A 22,728-nucleotide genomic window follows, 5' to 3' on the forward strand; every position below is an offset into this window, starting at 1 on the left:
ACAGAGTGGAAGCCAAAAATGCTGCTAAACAGAGTGCAATGCACAGAACAACTTGCACACAGTCCTAGCAAGAATTTTTCAGCCCAACATGGCAGTAATGCCAAGGTTGAGAAACATAATTGAAAGTAGGTCTGGAAGTTGTGAAGTCAGGATATATTCCCATTTTTTAAAATGCTCAAATGTAAATATCTTTTAATAGGATACTTAATTAAAAGTGATGTTGGTATGAGATTCAGACTCATGTCATTGACAATAGGTAACTTGTAAAATGAGCGAATTGTTCATTTTTATAGCAGTTTTTCCATCAGTTCTTGGAATAAGGGAGTTAAAAGCTTCTAGGCTATGGCCCTGCCCATTTCTCTGCTCAGTTTTGAAGCTGTATATAAGCTCTTTTACATATATGTGTTTATCTTGTTATGCCTTCTGGATGAACTGACCTTTTATTGTTAGAAATTTCCTGCTTCAGTTTTGTTGACAGTTACTCTCTTGCTTTCTGGTTTGCCCAGAGTTGGCTTAGTTTTCAGACTGTGTGCTTAATAATTAGATGGTATGTCTTCTATCCCTTCACTTATTTATAAAGTGTGTCTCTTAATAGACACTGTACAGTTCAGTTTTGTCTTTTTGTCCATTCAAATCATCACTACCTTTTAATTGGAATATTTATTAACGTATTAAAGTATCAGTTAAGTGCACGATTTTATTATTTTTGTTACTGTCCCTTTTTTCCTCTTTTTCACCTTCTGGTGGATGATTTGAGTTACTCTAAGAATTCTGTTTTCATCTCTCCAAGTTTAATTTATACTTCTTTGCTTTTTTCATTTTTGCTTTTTTTTTAGTAGAACCAGTGTGGCTTACTTAACACATCCTTGATTTTTTTTTTTTAAGATTTGTTTATTTCAAAGGCGCAGAGAGAAAAGAGAGATGTTCTATTCACTAGTTATGGCCACAACAGTTGGGGCTAATCCAGACCTAAGCCATGGACCCAGAAGTCCATCTGTGTCTCTCACATGGTTCCAGGGGCCCAAGGACTTGGGCCGTTTTTTACTGTTTGTCCAGGCACATTAGCAGGGAGCTAAGACTGGAAACAGCAAACAGAACTCCAGCCTTGCTGGTATGGGATGCCAGCAGCAGCAGCAGCAGGTGAACCGGCTCTCCCATGCTGTTGAGGCTTGTCTGTAACTTTCTGTAGTTATCTTAGTGGTAATGTCATACATAGCATGTGATGTAAAATACACAAGTCCTGTAATGATAAAAGTGCTACATGCATTGTAAACCCCTAAGTAATACTATAATCTTTGTTGTTCATAATGTATATTTTAATTTTGGTTTTTAGCAGATTCAATATACTTCACAGATGCAGCTCTAAGAAATAATAATATATATATATTTTAAACTGGAAGAAAAAGGGTGTGTTGGTTTTTTCTTGTTTGTTTTGCCTTGCTTTTGAAGTTACCTGTTCTATGCATTTGCTCTTGAAGGTTTAAATTCCCCTGTAGTACCATTTCACTTCAACTTTCATATTGTGTGATTCTGATGGCAGTGAACTGCCCTTAATATGCTTTGCCGGAAATATTTGTTATTCTGCCTTCAGTTTTAAAGTATATTGTTACTGGAAATACAAGTCTGAAGGTTGTTTTTCTTTCCACATTAATTATGTTGTTCTACTCTTTTCTGGTCTCCAGGCTTCATGATAAGAAATGACCTGTCATTAAAATTGATTTCCCCTTTTTATACGCTGTCTTCAGTCTTTGTGGGTTGTTGTGTTGTGTTTTGTTCCTGCTTTCAGTATTGTCTCTTTGCAGTGCTTTGATTATAACTGCCTAGGCACAGTTCTCTTAAAAACTGTCTTGTTTGGGATATGCTGATGGTGTTAGATCTGTAAATTCATGTCTTCTGTCGTGTTGTGGAACATTAGGGCTTTTCTCCCCCTCCTGAATGTTCTCTCCCCCGGTCTCTCTCTGCTTGTGGGATTCTAATTACCAGGATAATGGATCTTTTGTAATTGTTTCACAAGTTCAGTTGTTTCTCCAACCTTTTTGTTTTTAGAATCTTTTGGGGCAGGTTTCTGTATTTGGTTTTGTTGACTTTTCCTCAATGATCTCCATTCTTCTACGAGGCCTCTCCAGTCAGTTTTCAGACTCCAGATAATGTAATATTTAGATTAGTATCTGGTGCCCTTTCACATTTTGAGCTCCTCTGCTGGTCTTTCCTGCTCTTGTGTGTGTATCATGAGTGAACACATTGTTCACCACCCTGGTGCTCCTGCCTGATGATTCTCGAGCCAGGGTTGTCTCGTGCTTAGCGTCTGCCGGTTATCTTTCCTCCAGAATTGATGACATTTCCTAGCTTTTTGTGTACATAGAATTTTTTCTTAATATATCCTGGAGCTTGAAGACATTTTGTTGTGTAGATTTAGTGTTTTTTTTTTTTTCTTTCTCATGAGAGTGTTGAGGATTTTGCTTTAGCAGGCAATTAACTTGATTAGATCCAAATTGTGCACCGTCAGACCCGCAGCTGGCCGGCAGCAGATCTCAGCTCTTTAAGCATCAGTCGCAGCCACACTTGGTTTGCTCTGCTCATGCATGGTTATGAGTCAGCTGAAGACCAGTGCCAGCTCTACAACATTGAACTAGGCAATTCTTTCTCCTGGATCACTCCTTTCCAAGGCTCATTTCTCACCTGTTGACCCAGAACTCCTAGTTTGGGTGTAGAAGATGATAAACTAGGTTGGTGGTGTTTCTAAGTTGATGGCTTTGTGGCCTTAGTCATCCTTGGGGCAAAGCCAGGAAGGCCGGAAGCCATACTCTCCTGGTTGCTTACTCGGGGTCTTCTCATCTCTCTAAAACAATCTACTTTTCTTTCTCAGAGCTCTTCCATGTGCTTTTGACCTGGCTTGATTTTGTGGGTTTTTTATTCTTTTTCCTGTAATTACTTGTAGTTAGACACTTCTCATATCAGAAGCAGAAGAGCTGGCTCTTCTTGCCCTTCTATTTCCACCATAGTTGAGGGAATCCTTTTCTCCGTCCAGTGGCGCTGTCTTACCAGAAGTTCACCAGGGTCATGTACCTGCAGAACCCTGGCTCTTCCCCTGCTGGGTGATGGCTGTGGACAGTCCCCTTTCCTTGACTGCTACTTTCCCAACCCCACGAGGTTGAATGTTTTGTGAAATCTTTGAGAATCACTTGGTTCCAAGTGAAGCGCGCAGTAGATTGATGTGTCACCCAGTGTGTGCTCCATAGATGTTTTCATCCTCTTACTCCCTTGGGGGCTCTCTTTTTCAGCTTAGTTATAAAATCACACTTGGCCTCTTGGATCATGGCAGCCATTTGGGGAGTGAATCAATGGGTTGAAGATTTCTCCCTGTCTCTCTCTGTATGTATTTCTGACTTTCAAGTATAATAAACACAACCTTAAAAAAAAAAATTGAGGGCCTGGCGTGGTAACCTAGTGGCTAAATCCTTGTACTACATGCACTGAGATTCCATATGGGCACTGGTTCTTGTCCGAGCTGCTCCGCTTCCCTTCCACCTTCCTTCTTGTGGCCTGGGAAAGCAATGGAGGACTGCCCAAAGCCTTGGGATCCTACGCCTGCATGGGAGATCCGGAAGAGGCTCCTGGCTCCTGGCTTCGGATTGGCTCAGCTCTAGCAGTTGCGGCCACTTGGGGAGTGAACCAGCAGGTGGAAGATCTTTGCTTCTGTTTTTTCTCTCTATAAATCTGACTTTCCAATAAAAATAAATCAATCTTCAAAAAAATTTTTTGAATGTTTCTTGAGCCCTAGTCACTATTTTCATAATCAAAACCTCTGACAGGCTTAGAGTTTAAAAAAACAAACAAACAAAAACCTTACTAATGACTGTATGTACACTGTAGAATTGTTTCTGAGCCTTTTAAATATAGATTTGGGAGGTTATTTATAGTTAGTTCGTCGTTACAGGGACTATCCCACGTGTGGTGGGATGCATGGCAGCTGCCTTGTCTTCTCCCACTGGATCCCAGCGGCACGCACCTGCTCCCTCCTCCGTGAGAGAGCCAGCAATCTCTCAGGCATTACCGCATGTGCCCAGAGGAGCTCCACTGCCCACAGCCGAGTCCCCGCAGTGGTCTCTCGGCAGGGATTTGAGTCACCAGCACACAGCATTATTTCACTCTGGTTAAGAGCTACAGTGATGATCCAGTTTTGAAAACTGCTTTTGTTCTTGTCACATTCCTTTGAGAAACTTACAAGAAAAAAAGTGTGCATTCGACTTTGACTTTGTAAGTTGGCACGCTCTTCTTCCCTCACTCATCTTCCTCTTCCCAAGAGCTCACGTAACTACTGAATTGTGGGGGAGAACATGAGTGGGCAGTTGAGGTTGCTCAGTGCCGTGTTCACACTTCTTGAGTTTTAGAAATCCTTGCCAGCAGCGGCTACGAGGGGAGCAGACGTCTGTTGAGTTGAACTATGAATAGTCTGCATTTGATAGGCTGTGAAAAGCGTTAGTCAAGGGTTTCTCCTGTCTGCACTTCAGGCTTTTCATTCATTTACCTCTGCTTTCTACTGTCTTCTTTTCAGATGGTCCACGCTCTCATGGGCAGTGCGGTGCAGCCCCTGCTGGGCTCGGTGGGGGACGCCATCGAGTCTATCATCATCACCATGCATCAGGAAGACTTTGCTGGGTAATAATCAAAGTGGCACTCAGCTTCTGTTCCTTCCGCTACCACTACTCTCTCAGGCTTCCTGCCTTCTGGGGCCTGGTTCCCTTTGTCATGCTGTTGGCTGCCAACCTTCTACCTTCCCTACACTGACCCCCCACTTAGAGGTGAAAATGGCTCTGGGCCTGTTTCTGTTATTTCTCTCCTTTGGCTTGTTGAATGGGTGTGTGGGTGTGCACCCAGCAACGCACAGCTTGTCACCTTCTACTTGCAGTCCCCCTGCCTTCCTTAACGTCCCACCAACACCCCTCCTGCCAGCCTCTGGGCTGCTCCTGGGAGAGGCGCTGTTACCGTGTAGCATGCCCTGCTCCTGCCACCGTGCTGCTGCAGCTCAGGCTCCTCCAGGAGCCTTCTCTGGCTGTGGTATCAACTCACCTCACACCGGGCACAAGCCCCGGGTCCCGCGCTCACATCCACCCTGTGCGTCTGCGGGGCAGCAGCCCAGCTAACTGCAATGTCTGGAAAGCAGAGAAAAATAGTTTTGGTTCATAATATTAGAAAACTCCACGAGAGTTTGGAATAGTTATGTCTACATGGTTAGAGTGCTAAAGAATAAAGGAAGGGAGGGAGGGAAGGAGGGAGGAAGGAAGGAAGGAAAGAAGGAAGGGAGGGAGGGAGGAAACGTTGACCTGTTCCAGAATGACAGACGTTCAGACATTACCGTCTTGTCAGGATCTTATATCCCCTGGACCGTGGGTAATGATTATGTCTGTTTCTGTATCTTCATGTTGTTTTCAAGAATATCTCTTTTACTCAGTTTCCAGCCATCAGTTGATTACTTACAGAACAAACAGCGATTCTTGCATTTTCCTATAGTTCTTCAAGCCATTTCACTTACAGAATGTTATTTTGAAGTGTCAGAGAGCAGTTTCTCTTTCCATAAATGGTAGGAAGCACAGAAGGATAAAATGAAAAAAAAAATGCTGTTTGGAACTCAATAGAAGATAAAACTGCTGATTACAGACATTTGGGAGGAAATGGATTCTGTTCAGAAGTGATCTGCAATGTCCCAATTAGACCAATCATGAGTGCCTGGAGAAGGGAGCCAGGATGAGGTCATTGTTGAAGGCTTGCTCTGAGTGTCAGATTCTTGAGAGGTTTAAACTGTGACCTCCAGCTAGTGCCCTGCCGCTCCAATAGCAGCCTCGAACACTTGCAAATTGCTTTCCCAAATGGGGATGTTTTTACTACTTTGCTTTAATATTATGAAGCTAGACTGGCTCTTGAAGTGATAGTTTGCCAGGAGTGGGAAGCATTATTCTAAGATGTGTAACATCGTCCTTATTTTTTTTCCAGATGGCTTTGATGATTGCACTTCAGCTCATTGCTCACACAATAGACCTGGGCGATCTCGCACAAAACCCTTCTCCACGCGTAGCAGTACAGGAATGTGGAGTGTAGTTACTTTTATTGAAAAGATTGCACCCATGGCAATTCTTTTTTATATATTTATGTATTTTTTGTATTTTTAAATTTTAAATTTATATTTTTTATATTTTAAAATTTTACATAAAGATTTAATTATTTTTACTGGAAAGGCAGATTTACAGAGAGGAGGAGAGACAGAGAGAAAGATCTTTCATCTTCTGGTTCACTCCCCAAGAAGCTAGAACAGCCGGAGCTGAGCCGATCTGAAGCCAGGAGGTAGGAGCTTCTCCCAGGTCTCCCACATGGGGGCAGGGTTCCAAGGCTTTGGGCGTCCCGACTGCTTTCCCAGGCCACAAGCAGGGAGCTGGATGGGAAGTGGAGCTGCCAGGACAGGAATTGGCACCCATATGGGATCCCAGCTTGCAAGGCAAGGATTCACCTACTAAACCATCATGACACAATGCCCAGTAGTAATCTTCCTACTTTCTAGACCTGTGTCTAGTAGTACATGCTGAAAATGGATCCTATGTATTTCAGAATTTTGCCTAACATTTTTCTTATATTGACACATGTTTATGAAACTTGTTTTAGTGTTATTTTTCTAGTGATTCAGGAAACAGTATCACCCGACTAGAATTAACACGCTTGAGTTAATCCTTTATAGTATTACAAAGAGATAAAACATGAGATATAATGAAAGACCAGTTGTATGCTGCCTGCAGAGAGACTTGCATCCCCTTTGAGGACCCACATAAACTGAAGGTCAAGGCCTGGGGGAGGGAGCCCATTGCAAGGGGAAACAAAAAGAGAACAGGAGTACCTGTGCTTAGATCAGACAAAAGCCAAGTCAGAAACCATAAAGGAACACCAAGAAGGTTGTTTTATAAAGGAATCAGTTCATCAGTGCTTGTAATGATTATAAGCATCTTTATAGCTAATGTCAGAGCCACAAATCCTAAGGCATCTGAAGGAGGAAATAGTTATGGTAGGAGACCGCAGCACCCACTGTTAGTGAGGGACACATATCCAGACACGGAGTTACTAAGGAAACACTGTGACCAAATGGATCTCCCAGACATACACAGAACATCTGGCCAGCACCAGCAGAACACAGCCAGACGTACACAGAACATCTGGCCAGCACCAGCAGAACACAGCCAGACGTACACAGAACATCTGGCCAGCACCAGCAGAACACAGGTTTTTCTTAAACAAGCATGGGGCATTCTTCAGGGTGCATCCTGTATTAGGTTACAAAACAAGTCTTAATAAATTCAAGGTTAAAAATCATAGTAAGCCTCTTCTCCAATTGCAACTGTATGATAACTAGAAATCAACGAAAGGAGAATTCCTAGAATATTCACAAATACGTAAAGCTTAGAAAACATATTCCCAAACAACCAGTGATCAGAGAAGAAATCAAAAGGAAAATTTCTTCATATGTTAAGACAAAAGAATATGTAACTATAACTAAAGACTTCTAAAAAGCAAATTTATAATAAACACCTTTATTTAAAAAGAAAGAGATCTCAAATAGCCTAGTATTTCACCTCAGGACAACAAACTTAAAAAAAACCAAAGTTATCGGAAGTAGGGCAAGAGCAAAGACTGGAACTGGAGAACTCCCGGAAGTGGAGTAGAACGCAGACCAGAGCTGGGGGGAGGTGCCGGAATCGGGAGGATGTGGACAAAGGGTGCAAGTCACAGGAGGCGGAAATAATTACATAAAGGTGATTAATATATTCATTAGCTCAGTTCAGTCATTTCATGCCATGTAGATGTACCATCACCAACTTCCCTGTAATTACTTATTACTATAATCTTAAAAAAAATTTAGATTTTAAAATTAAGAAAGAAGGTAGGGACCCAGTGCCATAACGTAGTGGTTAAGTCCTCGCCTTGAACACGCTGGGATCCCATATGGGCGCCGGTTCTAATCCCGGCAGCTCCATTCCCATCCAGCTCCCTGCTTGTAGCCTGGGAAAACAGCCGAGGACGGCCCAAAGCTTTGGGACCCTGCCACCCGCTTGGGAGACCCGGGGGAGGCTCCTAACTCCTGGCTCGGATTGGCTCAGCTCCAGTGGTTGAGGCCCCTTGGAAGTGAACCATCAGGCGGAAGATCTTGCTCTTTGTCTCTCCTCCTCTGTGTATATCTGACTTTGTAATAAAAATAAATAAATCTTTAAAAAAAAAAAAGAAAGCAGTTAGGAAAGAGGGTCATTTTTGCAACCTAACCTTTTCGGCAGAGCCTGAATCCAGCTAGCCCCGCAGTGGTCACGGTGCGCTGCAGCTCCCGTGGGAGTGTCTTCCCTGGCCAGCTGCTTCCCTGCGCCCAGGTGGGACGCTGTGACACTCCTCCCGACACCTCAACACCATCATTTCAGCCTGGTTTCACTATTTCTGTCTGCTTCTAGAATTGCAGAACCTTGGGTTAGCATCCTATTTGTAGTAACTGCTTCTGTATTTGAAAGAATTAAGTTCCCCTCATCATCTTACTCTAGGAGTGCGAGTTAAGTCTGTCCATCTTTAGGCCATCACCCGTTTTACTACTTCATTCTCAGAATATGAAAACACTCAGCTTGTGTTTTGAAAGCGACTCGGCACTCTAGCTCGTGAGCTCATCTATTAGATGCGATCAGGTGATTTCTAATTTTGCCGTAATTCTTGTTCCTATAAATATTTCACATTCTTTTAATATATGCTTTAAAGGGCAATTATAAGCATTGATAAATTATAAATAGTGTATCCTGGTGCATCAGCTGCCATCATCTGCTGATCCAAATTAAAGCTTTTCCAAACCTCATCATCTGGAGGGAGAAATTGCACACCATGTGTATCGTTATATAACTGGTCCCACAGTCAGACTCCTGCTATTGGACAGATCTGAATAAACAGCACAAGAGCAGAGATGCCTTTGCCAAGAGCTTGTTTGGGGAAGGCAGCATTTCTGTCTCTGCAAAATAGAAAATGCTGCTTCAGGATCCATTATTGATACGTTCACTGAGGCAGGCTGACTCCAGAGCGGAGGGACAGCTGTGAGGTCAGGGGCCGCCAGCGGCCACCGTGCAGACAGGCTCCTGAGCTCCAACCAGGGCAGCGGTTATCTATTCCATTCGTAGTCTTTAGGTAAATGGATTCTGAAGTTCCTTCAGGAGTCAGTTCTGCCAGCATTGGTGAAAGTTGGGGCACCGTGAAGGCCTTTGGAGCACTGTTGTGTGTTCTTGACACTGTAGGCCAGGAAGGGAGCAGAGTTGCTGAGGGAGCGGCCAGAGGGGGTGGCCGTGCAGCAGGTGCCTCGAGCCTGAGAACAGCTGTTTGTTCTTCCGCAGGTCCGTGTCTGGCCCAGCGAAGCCCGATGTTCCTTGTTCTTTGTACATGAAGGAACTGCAGGGTTTCATTGCCAGGGTCATGAGTGACTACTTCAAACACTTCGAATGCTCCGATTTTGTCTTTGACAACACCGAAGCTATTGCCCAAAGAGCCATTGAACTTTTTATCCGCCATGCAAGTCTCATAAGACCCCTTGGTGAAGGTGGGAAAATGCGACTTGCTGCCGATTTCGCACAGGTAAACGGATATGTCACTACCACGTGGGAAATGTTTTGGTCTTAAATGGGATGTGTTCAGTAAAATACTAAATCTGTATTCACCCATGTTTTTAAAGATTGATAGAATAAAGAAAAGTAAACTCACTTAAGCCTAATTGGTAAAGGGACAAAAAGAGAATGTAAAAATACTTTCAGTGAATTTTTTTTTTTGCATGAGCATTTAACTAAATAGTCATCCTTCTTCATCTTTGATATTTCAAGGTCAAGGTAAAATAGTTTGTTCCACAGGAACACAATCGTTTTCTGTTTTGACATACTCTGGGGCTTTTTAGCTGTTCTTTAGGTCAGTACTGATAGAGGAAGTTCACTGAGCTTGCTGGGCAATGCCAGGCAGAGGAACAGCCTTTCCGGCAGTGGGAAGGGGGTTCCTGCGGAGGAGGGGGAGGAGCTCCTGCAGCAGCCACACCCCAGGACCAGCTCAGGTTCACGGGGCTGCCCGCTGGGTCAGGTGGACAGTCAGGTTAGTCTCCCTCGAGGAAGTTGAGTTCGGTTCTTGTCTGTGGCCAGCCTTGAAATGATTCCAAGGTATCTGATGTAGGTAAGAGAAAATGACACCTTTAAAATAGAAGGACCAAAATCAAATCTCACAGAGAGAAACAGCTTTGCTTTAGACAGATTTTAAGACAAAACACTCAAACTTTCACTGAAAGAGCAGAGATGCTCACTTTTACGGAAATCATTCTTTAGGCTTTCAAAGCTACTAGGCGCGTGCTAGTGTCGGGGTGTGGTGTGTGTCCACTGAGGAAGGGACCTGGGAGGATTCTGCTCACCAGGGTTTTGGTTGTCAGCTTCCCCAGACAGGGAACACAAGCCCCAAACCGGAAATTTCAAGTTTTGTTGCTTGTTTTTCTCCTCCAGCAGTTAGTCATTTTCTTCATCAGATGATATCCTTGAGGCCACTAGATCACAAAAAAGTGCCCGCCTTTGGGAAATTTGCCTTAAGTAGGTACCTCGTGAAAAAATGTCTGGTGACTTTTCACCTTTTCCTTGGTGTCCGTTCCATGCCAGGAGCCTGCACGTTCTGCTTGGTTGCACAGGTGAACGCGGCTCACGGAGAGGTAGCCACGGGCTCTGTCTTCCTTGTCTTTGCGCAGGGTTACCGCTCCTAGCACTCAGTGAGCTCTGCCCTCTCCCCTCCCCTCCTGATGGTGTCTGTCCTCGCCCATCCTCCTCTCCCTTGGGCGCCCACCCCCCACCGACTGATTTGCATTCTGCTCCAGCTGGCTCTTGAGTCACTTTCCTGGAGGCAGCACTTCAAGTCCAATTAAAGTGGCAGCCGCACAGTGATGGCCAAAATGAGAGTGCTGTAGGAGAGAGGCTTGTTGTTTTCGCATTTTCTCTTAATGATCTGTTCCCTTATGAGACCTGAAAGATGGGGAGTATCGTCCTTTAACCCTTGCTGCTGTTGGAGCCAGCAGTAGGGTCCGGCTTCCAGTCCTGCAAGCTCACGCTATTTAGAACTGTGTTTGACATTGCTCTGTTCTGAAGATTTGTGACCCTAAATTCCCAACTTTTCTTAGGTCTCTTCAGACAACCGAGACTCCGCTGTTGGTGCTAGCGTGTGCTAACTTGTGTTTTCTGCCTCTTCAGTGTGGAAAAGGCATTGCACACAGCAGCCAATCAGTGGAGAGAGTATGTGTTCCAACCCTGCAGTAGGCAGTTGCTTACTGTGGTCTGTGTGGTGTGGGGCAGGCGTCCTTCCTGTTCCTGCATGCCCCGTGCCCCAGTTTGCACACCGCCTTCCCCTCCCACCACTCACCTTGGGATGATGGCTTGCCTGTAGGTCCTGGGCACAGGAGGGCAGGTGGACGCGCTGGCACTGCTGATCATGTCGATGATCAGTAACTTTGGCAAGTGTCCAGCCATTCTGTCATGATCCTCTCTGCCCCCATTTTTTCAAGTAAACTTTAAACATGAGGTGGTTTTTAAAAATTGTGTGTTTCATTTGGTTTGGTTTCTTGTCACAATGCAGTTAGGTGTTGTTGCACCTCAGCTTTCAGAACTGTACCTAGCTGGAAATGTTTTTCTGGGTTCAGTCAAAACACTTAAATAGCATTGCCTTGACATTTATATTCATGACAGGCATCACCTGGGGCAGAGAAAGCCTTCCAATGCCGCATTATTGGAAGTTCTGCCAATTTATATTCAAAATTCAGCAATGCCATGGAGGTCACAGGCTTCGCGAATGCACCGGTTGTCTCTAGGTTGAAAAGTGTTCTTGTGATAAAAATGCTGTGGTTCTGGCATAGGTACCAAGAAGAGCAGGAGTTTACAAAGGGAGCGGTCGACTTGAGGGTGCTGGTTGTCCAACATCCAGTCCGGTTGCAGATGGGTGGTGATCTGTTAAGGGCTTCTTTAAGAGCCTGGTTGCCCCTCCCTCCCCTCCCACCTTGTGCCAGGAGCTTGGTCACAGGGTGCCATCTGGAGGGAAGTGCCAGCATCCTGTCCCCTTAGGAAGCAGGTCATGGGCAGGAGGTGCTTTCCCACAGGTAATTAATTCCCTGCTGTGACCCACATGGTCTTGGTGTCTACACTAATCACACAGCACTTCTAAACACGGTGTACTTGTGCCAGGCTGTGGGGGTCCTTCTGATGGAGAGTGGATGTGCACCTGCTTCTCCCCGACTCCCTGCCCTAAGGGAAGGATGACTGTTGTTGGGGTACTGTGGGCTGTTTGTATCTACAGGCCTGCTGGCGCCCTTTGAGTCTACCTTCATGTGTCTCTGACCCAGTGCTTGCGAATCAAAATTTAGAAAGCAGGATAATCAGAACTCTAATTTCTGTTGTGATTCCAGCGCCTTTGGTGTCCAAGCCGTGTCAGGAGTTTCCAGAAATGCCCTGTGGTTGACCAAATGGCCAGTGTGCGTTGGAAGCAGCCGTAATTAGCTCACCTCCTGCAGCTGACCGCTCCCTCCCTCCGCCCTGGCCAGGCTACTTTGTAGGGTCTGAAAGGGACACTGCTGTCCTTTAGCATGTGGCCCCCATTGTTTCATGGAACCCTGGCAGAAGAAAATGCTTTTCAATGCTTTGGAGACCCGTGATGGATGGATGAGAGATGGACATTTAACTGTTGGCAGTTGTCCCGTGGCCTAGGACTTTTCCACACTGGTAGTGAACTCACAGCGACTCTCGCGTCACGGTTTGTCCTTTGTGTTAGCATCTCGTCGTGCTCAGCGCTGGCCAGAGCTGACTCGGTCTGATCATTGCAGACGAGCCACCAGGGCAGTGGAGACCAAAATAACAAAGACATTCATGAAAAACACATCACTTAATTTCAGTGTGCGCAGTTACGCACACACAGAGACTTCTGAATGGAGTTAGCCAATCAGACGCATGATCACATTTGCGCTTTGCGCTCATATTCTTTATATTCTAAAAGAAACCAGGAACTCCCACCCAAGTGAATGAACAGGTCCCCGGGAACAGCCTGTCCCACCGGCTGCTGAGTGACCACTGGCTCGCAGCGGTTCTGTCATGTAGTGCTGGCAAAAACCCTGACTTCTCCTTCTGTAGATTTCCCTTATTTTGTTTATTTGTTCGTGGGTGTTTTGGATCGTTTTCCATCCGTGCGAGTGCTCCCTCTAGGACGGAGTGTGTGCGTTCTGTGTCTTTCGTACACTCTGAAGTGATGAACCAGGCCCTGTTCATCCCTAAGAGTTTCTCAAAAGCTGCCCTTCATTTTGTCATACAGACGGTACAGCACATATCGTTTTGTTTAACAATGGCCCTTATGTGTCTGTGTATTTGAAGGTCCTTCAAAAAGTTCATTGAAAGTGAAATTAAAGGTCAAGTCTATTTTGGTGCAAACAATTTGAAATCATGGATGAGGGTTCTTCAGAAAGTTCATAGAAGTGGATATTTTGAAAAAGCTGCACAGGAATTTAAAAAATTGTACAATTATAAACTTCAAACCAGCTTGTTGTTCTTTTTTAATTTCAGAGAAAGAAAGGTGGCTGGATCTCCTTCCCACTGGTTCTTTTCTTAAATGCTCGGGAGAGCCAGAGCTGGGTCAGGTCATAGCCAGGACTTGGGGACGCAGTCCAGGTCTCCCGTGCGAGTGGCAGGGACCCAAGCCCGGGAGCCATGAGCTCTGCCTCCCAGGTGCACTTCAGCAGGAAGCAGGAGTTAGGAGGGAAGCTGGGTCTTGGAGCCATCTACTCTTACATGGAACATGAACATCCCAAGCTGCTTTTTTTTAATTTCATTTTTCTGTTTGAAAGGCAGAGTGACTAAGAGAAAGGGAAAGACACACACGTTCCTTCACCTGCTGGTGCGTTCTTCAAATGGCCATACTGGCAGAGGTTGGTCCAGGTTGAAGCCATGAGCCTTAAACTCCATCTGGGTCTCCCACCATGGTGTGAGACTCTCTTCCCAGGAAGCTGAATTGGAAGCAGAGAAGCTAGGACCGGGCGGTAGTTTTTTAATGGCAGTCGTAATTGCTAGCACTTCAGGAGCACTCGCCTGCCCAGCACGTGGCAGTTCCCTGTCAGTATGCACAGTCAGTAGGGACTGTTGTTTCTACTTTACAGACGACAGACCTGTGACTTACCTCAAGTAACTTGTCCAGGGTCAAGGGTCATGAAACTAGCAACCACAACTTTGGACTTGTGGCACAGATATGTTCCTTGGAGCTCCAGAGTTAGTGCTTTTATCACGGGGTTACACTGGTAAAACTTTGTCATCATCTAGACTGAATATAACAAATAAAAAGTCACTTGTGAAAGCCGGTGTTTGGCCCAGCAGCTAAGATGTAATTAGAATAACTCGCATCCCATGTCAGCGTGTGTGAGTTCAGTTTCCGACTATAGCTCCTGATTCCAGATTACTGGAAGCCAACAGCATTGGCTCTGCCACCCACGTACGAGACCTGGCTTCAGCCTGGCCCAGCCCTAGGTATTGCAGGCATTCAGGGACTGAACCAGTGGATGAGAGCTCTATATGTGTGGGGTGTGTATATAAATAAAGAGACTTAGGATACCTGCTTAAAGTAGAGGCGCAGTCTTGCAAACTTTAGTTTTCATGATTTGTCAATAGAGAAACAATACAAATTTCTTCCTGCTAGACATCAAAAACCATCTCTTGTATCATTGTGAAGGACTTGCCTCATTGTAGGCTATTTCCTGCAAAAAAAAAAATATATATATATATGTATATATATATAGAGAGAGAACTTTTAGTAAGCTTCGTTGGCTTTCAGCATGTGCCTGTAGTCTAGCTAAAGATGAAGTTTGCGGTAAACTCCAGCTCCATGTTGCGGGGTGGCCCTCACTGACCTTGCGCACAACCCTGACACACCGTGGAATGAATGTCTTGGCGTTGCAGATGGAGTTGGCCGTGGGTCCGTTCTGCAGGCGAGTGTCTGACTTAGGAAGATCGTATCGAATGCTGAGGTCATTCAGGTAAGACCTAATCATTGATTGGCTAACGTGTTCTTATTCTGTGAGTAAATCTTTTCCTCCTATCTAGATGGAACTGTATAAAATTGCCAGCATTCCTTCATGTTTTTCTTTGCTTACAATAAAGGATAATTTCATGAGTCACTTTAAAAGGTACTCTTCAGATTAGAAGCCCATAGAGAATCTTGTGCGAGGACTGAGAAGGTAGTGGGTGGGTATGTTTGATTCTCCCTGTCTGAGTGAACTACAGTCACGAGATTGAGCGTTCCTCGTGAGGGGTTGTTTTCTTCCATTTTGCTCCCGTTCTTGCAGGAATGTGTTGGCTAGTAATAGCAGGCGGGCTAGGGTTACACAGACATCTTTTTTCTGAGACAGCCCTGTGTTTCTGTGCTGTTTTTCACTCGTCTCCTTCTGAAAAGGTTTTAGTTTATGTTCCAAGATGGGAAAGTACAGAACCCCTGAACCGAATGTTTATAAAATCTGAGTTGAGTGAAGGCAGGCGGCAGTGACTCTGAACGTGGTAGACGACAGCTGAGCGCAGAACTGACCCCGAGTGTCCCAGAGAGCAGCTCAGAAAGAGAAACACAGAGCTGGTTTCTACTCGGGGCCCACGGGTCTAGCAGTTTCACAGAGAAAATTATTTCTCCACTCGAATAGGCTTTTGTCAATTCAGATTTTAAGAAACACTGGCTAATGTCCTGATTGGGGTTTCAAACTTGAGAAGATGAGCTGTTGCTTGTATGACTTCCTGTTAACAAACCAGGGGGTGTCACGCAACAGCACGTGTAGAAAATGCGTTTGTAAAGATGGCCAGCCCCAGGGGCTGCAAGGATCCGCAGCTTAGAACGCGGCCCGATGTGAGCCGCCGCCAGCAGCACAGTGCCGTCGGAACGTGCTTCGGTGGTGGTCTGGGCAGCGCACAGGCATGCTGGAAACTAGGTGGTACCCTCACAGCAGCCACTTCTCCCCTCCGGCCAGCAAGCTGTGGTGGGAGAGCAGCCGGGAGAACAGGGGACGGAAGAACCCTGGGGTGGCGAAAAGGGAGCCCTACGCTTCCCTCTGACGTTGGTCATGGGCAGAGTTTCTGTGCTGTTCTCTAACTTGAACATGGGGGCCTAAGTTGTACTGTTTCCCATGTGAATGTTCACACCTGTTACACAGGGAGGTTTCAGGAAAACTTAAAACGCAATCTCGAGTACTGTTGGCAACTTCCCTGGACCAGATCTTCCCAGCGGAAGTTGCTTTTATTTTCTTATTTTTTTTATCTCCCCCCACACACACCTTTTTGTGTGTATTTTCTCTTTATTCCCGTAGGGTTCTGTAACTATTGAATATGATTGGGTTGAGCGATTATGAGGCCTTGAGGTTTCCAATCTATTAGTCATTTTCTGTACCATAAAAATAATTTTTTACCCAAGATGTATTTCTTTCAAAAAGTTACAGACAGGGAGATACGGAAAGATCTTCCATCCACTGGTTCACTCCCCAAGTGGCTGCGATGAATGGGCTGAGCCAGGTCAAAGCTAGGAACCCAGAGCCTCTTGTGGGTCTCTCATGGGGGTTCAGGGGCCCAAGTACTGGAGCCATCTTCTGTTGCTTGCCCTGGCACATTAGTAGGGAGCTGGATTGGAAGTGGGGTGGCCAGGACAAAAACTGGCACCCATATGGGATGCCAACATTGCAAATGGTGACTTGACGTGCTATCCACAACACTGGACCCAAATTAACTCGACCTTAAACAAGGTGTAACCTAGCTAGTTGAGTCAGTCAACATACTAGAAGGTATTAACCAACTGGATATTGCAGGGAGTTGCAATGTGGCATTTGCTACATAGAGTTATCTCTGTGGTCCTGCGTCTGTTTGTTGTGTGTGTCAGAGTAAGCGTTATTTCCTATGTGCTGAGGCATCAGGACCGTTATCCAAGCGATGTTAAAGCTGTGCCATTGTGTGAAGATAGCAGTTCTGAGGGTGAGGTTCAGGTAAGACCAATTTCTGATAGAAGCCAGTGGGCTTGCAAAAACTTTTTTTAAGATATATTTCTTTCTCATTGGAAAGTTAGATATACAGAGAGAAAGATCTTTTGTCTGCTGATTCACTCCCCAAGTGACTGCAATCGGCAGATGCTGTGCCGATCCGAAGCCAGGATCCAGGAACCTCTTCCAGGTATCCCACACGGGTGCAGGGTCTTAAGTTCCCTTTGCCTTGTTTTTCCCTTGACACAGTAACCAAGGAGCAAAAACACAATATAAAATACACAAGGCTTTACCCAGGAAAGGGTCAGGAAAGGCAAGGAAAATTGGCAGGCCCGGCCCGGCCAAATGCCCGGCTGCGGGGGGCTCTGTCCTGAATTAGAGGCTGTGGCAGCCAGGGAGGTCGGTGGGGGCCCTTGCAGGAGGGGATGGCCCAGCCTGAGAGCCCCTGCTTGGACCCCCGCTGCACATCACCCCACCCCTGCACCCACACTGGGGCGTGCTCCTGGACCTCAGCACACGTTGCCCTCCCCTGCCACGCAGCCATGTGCCGTGGGGCACTGGATCCTGACAGTAATCCGAGTGGACTGTCTGATTAAGGCAGCCGGTTCCCCACACGCATTTACATTCTGCTGTCTCCAGCGTGGCTCCCCTGCAGCAGGAAAGCCTGTGCCCAGGACAGCATGCGGCCTTGGAGAGCTGCTGACATTAGCCCCAGCACCCCCGCCCCCGGCAGGTAATTTACATTTCTACCCTGGACACACGTGTCAGAGCTGCCCTGCCCCCGTCCGTGGCTGTCCCTCTGCAGCATGGTGCAGTCCCCGCAGCTGGCCCCAGCTTCCGCAGGCCAGAGGCCCCAGGGGCTGACCTGTGGCGCTGTCTGTGCAGAGCTTCGTGAGACTTGAGGGACCCAGAGGGGCCCAAATGCCCTTCACCGGCTCCTGCGGGCCCCTCCCTTGCTCTGGAGGGGGTACTCTCTCCCTGACGGTGTCCACAGCCTGCACGGCCAGGAGCTCTGTTACCATGCAGGGGTAGGCAAGAGAGAAGGAATCTCTCCAGGGCGGCCAGACCGGGACTGTGGGTGACCAAGTGGCTTGTAGTTTGTACATGCAGGAGCAGCAAGGGGGTGAGCATGCAGTGTTGGCAAAGACACTCCCAGTGCCCACCGCTGGGCCTGTGAGTTGTGAAGGAGCTGACGGCCTCCTGGCAGCTTCTTCTTTTAGCACTTGGAGCAGCAAGACCCCAGCTGCATCCTGTCCCATGCCTTGCTTACACGCATGAACCCAGGAGCTGTTTCCCCAGTCTTCCTGGATTCGCAGTGTCAACTCTCAGATTCCAGCGCAGCCTGATCCTGCTGCCTGGGCTGGCACCACCGCCTACTCCGCTGGGCCTGTGAACAGCAAGCTCTGTGGTTCTTGTTGGCAATTCTGGGGTCATTAGTTCCTGCCTGGCCAAAGCCTGGGGAACAAGCTTAGAGCGGGAAAGTGGCCAGGGCTGCAATGTGGGAGAGTCCAGAGCCCATGCCTGTGACCCCTGCCCCTGGGTCACAAAGTCCCCCTGGCTTCCCCTGCCTGGTGCAGTGACAGCGGTGGCATATTAGTATGTACCACCTAAGCAGATGTCAGCCAGGCACCTGTGGCTGCAAGCCTTCTCTCCCTGCAGCCGTCCCTGCCTGAGACCCCTCCTGGCCTGCGTGTGTGTCTCTCTGCTTTGCTGCGGCCTTTGGCTTGAGGGGCTACCCCCTGCAGGGACCCATGTGTCCTATGCTGCACCCCAGGTCTCCCTGTGGAGCCTCCTTGGTGGCCAGCCACCCCGCGAGGCCTCCAGCATTCTTCTCTTAGACCACTGATCTGTCCTGGGCAGGAAGGACAGCTGTCTGCACCCTGTCCCCTTCTGTCCATTTCTGTGCCCAAATTCAGTGCTCCTGCTGTGGTCCTGGGCCTTCAACCAGAAGGCTTAGGAGCAGGGTGGCAACAGGTGCTAGGGAGGGTCCGCTGACACTGGGCGAGGACACAGCAGCAGCATGCCCATGGCCGCGAAGCCACTAGCTGTGACCCTGCCTGCTGTCACTCTAACAGGACCTGATACTTGACTAATTAACACTACCCACTGGCTGCAAAGTGCTGCCGTGTTTAGAATCTGAGATGATTTTGTGGGCAGCTGACTTTGAGAACACTGGAAGTCATTTTCTTTTGTCCCTTAGAAACACTTGAGATGATTTCATTTTGACCTTCATTTTGGATCCCACCTGGAGTCTGGGAGAAGGGAGGGCTGACGTTGTTCCTTCAGCCATCCAGAACTGGCACCAGGAATGGTGTCTGTGATGTTGGCAGCTGATTGTCGGTGTGGCGTGCCACACATGCCAGTCTTGCTTTCCCTGGGTCTTTGTGCAAGTCCCCGAGGTGGGTCCTTGGCAGAGAAATAGCTGCTGCCATTCAGAACTCAGAAGGGACAAGTGGCCGCCTGGAAGATTCCATTTTAAAATGAGGTGGCGGTGGAGTGGGGTGGGGGCTCAGCACGATGGCTCAATTGGCTAATCCTCCCCTTGTAAGCACTGAGATCCCATATGGGCACTGGTTTGCAGCCTGGCTGCTCCATTTCCTGTCCAGCTCCCTGCCTGTGGCCTGGGAAAGCAGTGGAGATGGCCCAAGTCTTTGGGACCCTGCACTCACACAGGGGACCCAAAAGAAGCTCCTGGCTTTGGATCAGCTCAGCTCCAGCCATCAGAGAGTGAACCAGCAGATGGAAGATCTTTCTGTCTCCTTCTCTGTAAATCTGATCTACCTTTCCAATAAAAATCTTAAAAAATAATAATAATAAAGTAATACAAAGAGCTGGTCTTCCCTGGCCTGGCTTCTGCGGGCAGCAGCCTCCCTGTGTGCCCACGTGTCCAGGGTTCGCGCTGCCCCTCCGTCGCCCTTCCTCTCAGCCTTCTCCCTTCCCCGCCCTCCTTTCTTCTCACAGCATTTCTGGGGTTGCATTAGAATGTGTTGGTGGAAAATGAAGCAAAACACACATGCTCAAACCTGCTGCTTCATTTCTGTGGGAAAATTGCAAATTTGGCTTTTAACTTCCTGAAGCCAAAGTCAAAAGGAAGACAGAATCAACTGCCTCATTCTCATTAGCCAGAGGCAGGACAAATGGCAGCTTTGAAAGAAAATGGTGTTTCTTAATGTATTTTTTTTTAAATTTGAAAGATTCACAGAGAGGAGGAGAAATAGACCTTCCATCCGCTGGTTCACTCCCCAAATGTCTGCCAAGGCTGGAGCTGGGCCAGACTCAAGCCGAGAGCCAGGGCCCCCCACACGCGTGCAGGGTCCTCGGCCTTGGGCCGTCCTCTGCTGTTCGCCCAGGCCACAGGCAGGGAGCTGCATGGGAAGAGGAGCAGCCGGGACACAAACTGGCGCCAACGTGGGCTGCTGGCCCTCCAAGCAGAGGATTAGCCACCGCAGGCTGAGCGTTTTTTAACATCTAATTTTAAACCACTTCCACTGATAGCTGTACTGGTATTTTCTTGGATGTGCTAAGTTTTTTATTGCTTGCCTTTCCAAGATGTTTTTATCTTTGAGTTTGGATGCTTCATCCTGTGTTTGGTTGAAAACCTTTGTGCCTTTACCCGCATTCTGACATCTTCCCCCCTACGACCACCAATTTAGCTGGTTGGTTTGGGTTTGTTTTTTAAATTTTTATTGATTTTCATTTTATTGGGAAGGCAGAGAGAGAAATGTCTTCCTACTGGTGGGCTCCCCTGACTGAAGCCATGTTGTGTTCTCCAGAAGACGAGATGGGAGAGGGGCTCCCTCAAAGTGTCTAGGGATGTTGGGGAAGCTGGGGGTCTGTTGCACCAGCCTGGGGACCCCTTTTTGGGGTGGCCACTGTTGCCCCCTGAGGAAGGCCCATGCAGAGTGAGTCCATTTGCTGTCAGAGGGTCCACGAGGTCCTCAGATGTGCTGCTACCTGGAGATGGTAGGTGAACTTGTGGCAGAAAGGGAGTGAAGCCTGGGCCCTCCGCCGCCATCTTGCCATCCCACCCTCTGTAAGGCTGGAAGCCGTGCCTGCCCCCCCCCCCCCACTGGCTCAGGCTGTTTGGCCGCTGGTGCTGCGGACAGCTGTGTGGTGATCCCTGTTGGCAGAACTGGGAGCCCTGTGGTCCATGAGCCTCAGTCTTCCCCACAGGAGAGGACTTAGGGGAGGCCTCGGACAGACAGAACACCCTCAGTAGTGACCACTGTTCAGGGGCATGGCCGGTGGCCTCAGACGGAAGGGATCTGAACCTGACCACTTGTCAAGGTTAGTGTCCTGTATTGCTCTCTGGCAGTTGACAGCACAAATAGCAAGTTTCCCCAGGGGCTGGCATGATGGTATAGCAAATAAAGCTGCCACCTGAAGCGCTGGCATCCCATCTGGGCATGAATTCAAGTCCCAACTGCTCCACTTCTGATCCAGCTCCCTGCTAATGGCCTTGGAAAGGCAGCGGAGGATGGCCCAAGTGCTTGGGGCCCTGCACCCATGTGGGAGACTGGGATCGAGGTCAACACTGCTGGCTTGCAGCTGGCGCAGACATGGGTAGATCAGTCACTAGTCCCCCCCCGCCCCCCGTGTGTGCGTCCCTTGCACACACCTCATTAGCACAGGCAGAAGTCCCCTCGTTTTCTTGGTAGGTTCACAGATGGTAGGTAGCACGAAGATGGGGTAAAACCAGAGACCAGAATACTGGGCTGTCATACACAGCTCAGCCTTTGCTTCATCTGCAAGACACAGCACTGCTGGCACGTCTGGGCCTCCAGCAAACCAGCCCACATGCTCTGCTCTTGCCCATCAGAGCTCAAAGCCAGAGACAAATAATGGCTTCTGATCACTCCTGTCAACCTTTCCCGTGAGCTAGGGGGTCCTGGGTGGGTCTTCCTGTACAATCCTCTTGTGAAATTGTGGATGGTAAAAGTAGTCATTCTGGTTTTAGGAAGGAGCCAGCAGACACTGTGTGGTGACTGTTCAGCAGGTACACGTCTCCATATTTCGTATAGCCATGTATTTACATGTATTTTGCATACACATTAAAGTACGTAATTGCTGTTTTGCAATGTTGTGTAGAAATATCTGACTACACCTGCATTAGACTAGAGCCCCCTCAAAAGAGGATTCCAAACCTGAAGCTGAAAGGATTGGCCCAGGTCAGAATTTCAGCTGCACCTGCTGGCGGCCTTGACTTTTGTATATTATCAGATGTTAGCCTGTTAGCTGGAGAAGCCCTTCCAGGGAATTTTGCTGAGTCCTCTGGCAGTTTATTTCAGACCCGTCAGCCCAACGAGACAGGGGTCAGGGGAGACTTTGGGAGCCACAGCTAGTGAGAGCCTGGCCACGTGCACCTGCGGCCCTGAAGCCCGAGCCGGTCCAGGAGCACCATGGCACACGGGCAGACCCCCACCGTGTACCCTTGGGAATCCTGCCCAGTTCCCGTGGCTTCTCTTTTCCCTCCCAGGCCGCTGCTCTTCCAGACCAACGAACACGTGGCTAACAGTCCTGCCCTGGGGGATGTGATTCCGTACAGCATCATCATCCAGTTCCTGTTCACGAGAGCACCTGCCGAGCTCAGGTCTCCCTTCCAGGTAACCCAGTGCGGCCAGCGCCCACATGCGCACATGGCTGCCAGCGTAGAGGCCACAGCGGCCTCTGCAGTGTGGATGTCCACC

General features: G+C 47.8%; 1 protein-coding gene across 9 annotated transcripts in view; it reads left to right on the forward strand.

Annotated features, from left to right (window-relative positions):
* The window catches only part of COG5 (component of oligomeric golgi complex 5), a 215,546-nt gene that overhangs the window by 188,077 nt on the left and 4,741 nt on the right, over window positions 1–22,728 (forward strand). For 7 of the 9 annotated variants that reach the window (XM_041002473.1, XM_041002465.1, XM_041002466.1 and 4 more), the window contains 4 exons: window positions 4,556–4,659; window positions 9,393–9,630; window positions 14,994–15,070; window positions 22,518–22,644. In XM_041002473.1, coding sequence (XP_040858407.1) covers window positions 4,556–4,659; window positions 9,393–9,630; window positions 14,994–15,070; window positions 22,518–22,644 — 546 coding nt within the window. The remainder of the gene's footprint in view (window positions 1–4,555; window positions 4,660–9,392; window positions 9,631–14,993; window positions 15,071–22,517; window positions 22,645–22,728) is intronic. The other 2 variants (XM_041002469.1, XM_041002470.1) reach the window with 2 other exon arrangements.

The sequence above is a fragment of the Ochotona curzoniae genome, unplaced genomic scaffold (assembly GCF_017591425.1).
Source record: "Ochotona curzoniae isolate NIBS_2020 unplaced genomic scaffold, NIBS_Ocur_1.0 scaffold_2476, whole genome shotgun sequence".
Classification (NCBI taxonomy): domain Eukaryota; kingdom Metazoa; phylum Chordata; class Mammalia; order Lagomorpha; family Ochotonidae; genus Ochotona; species Ochotona curzoniae.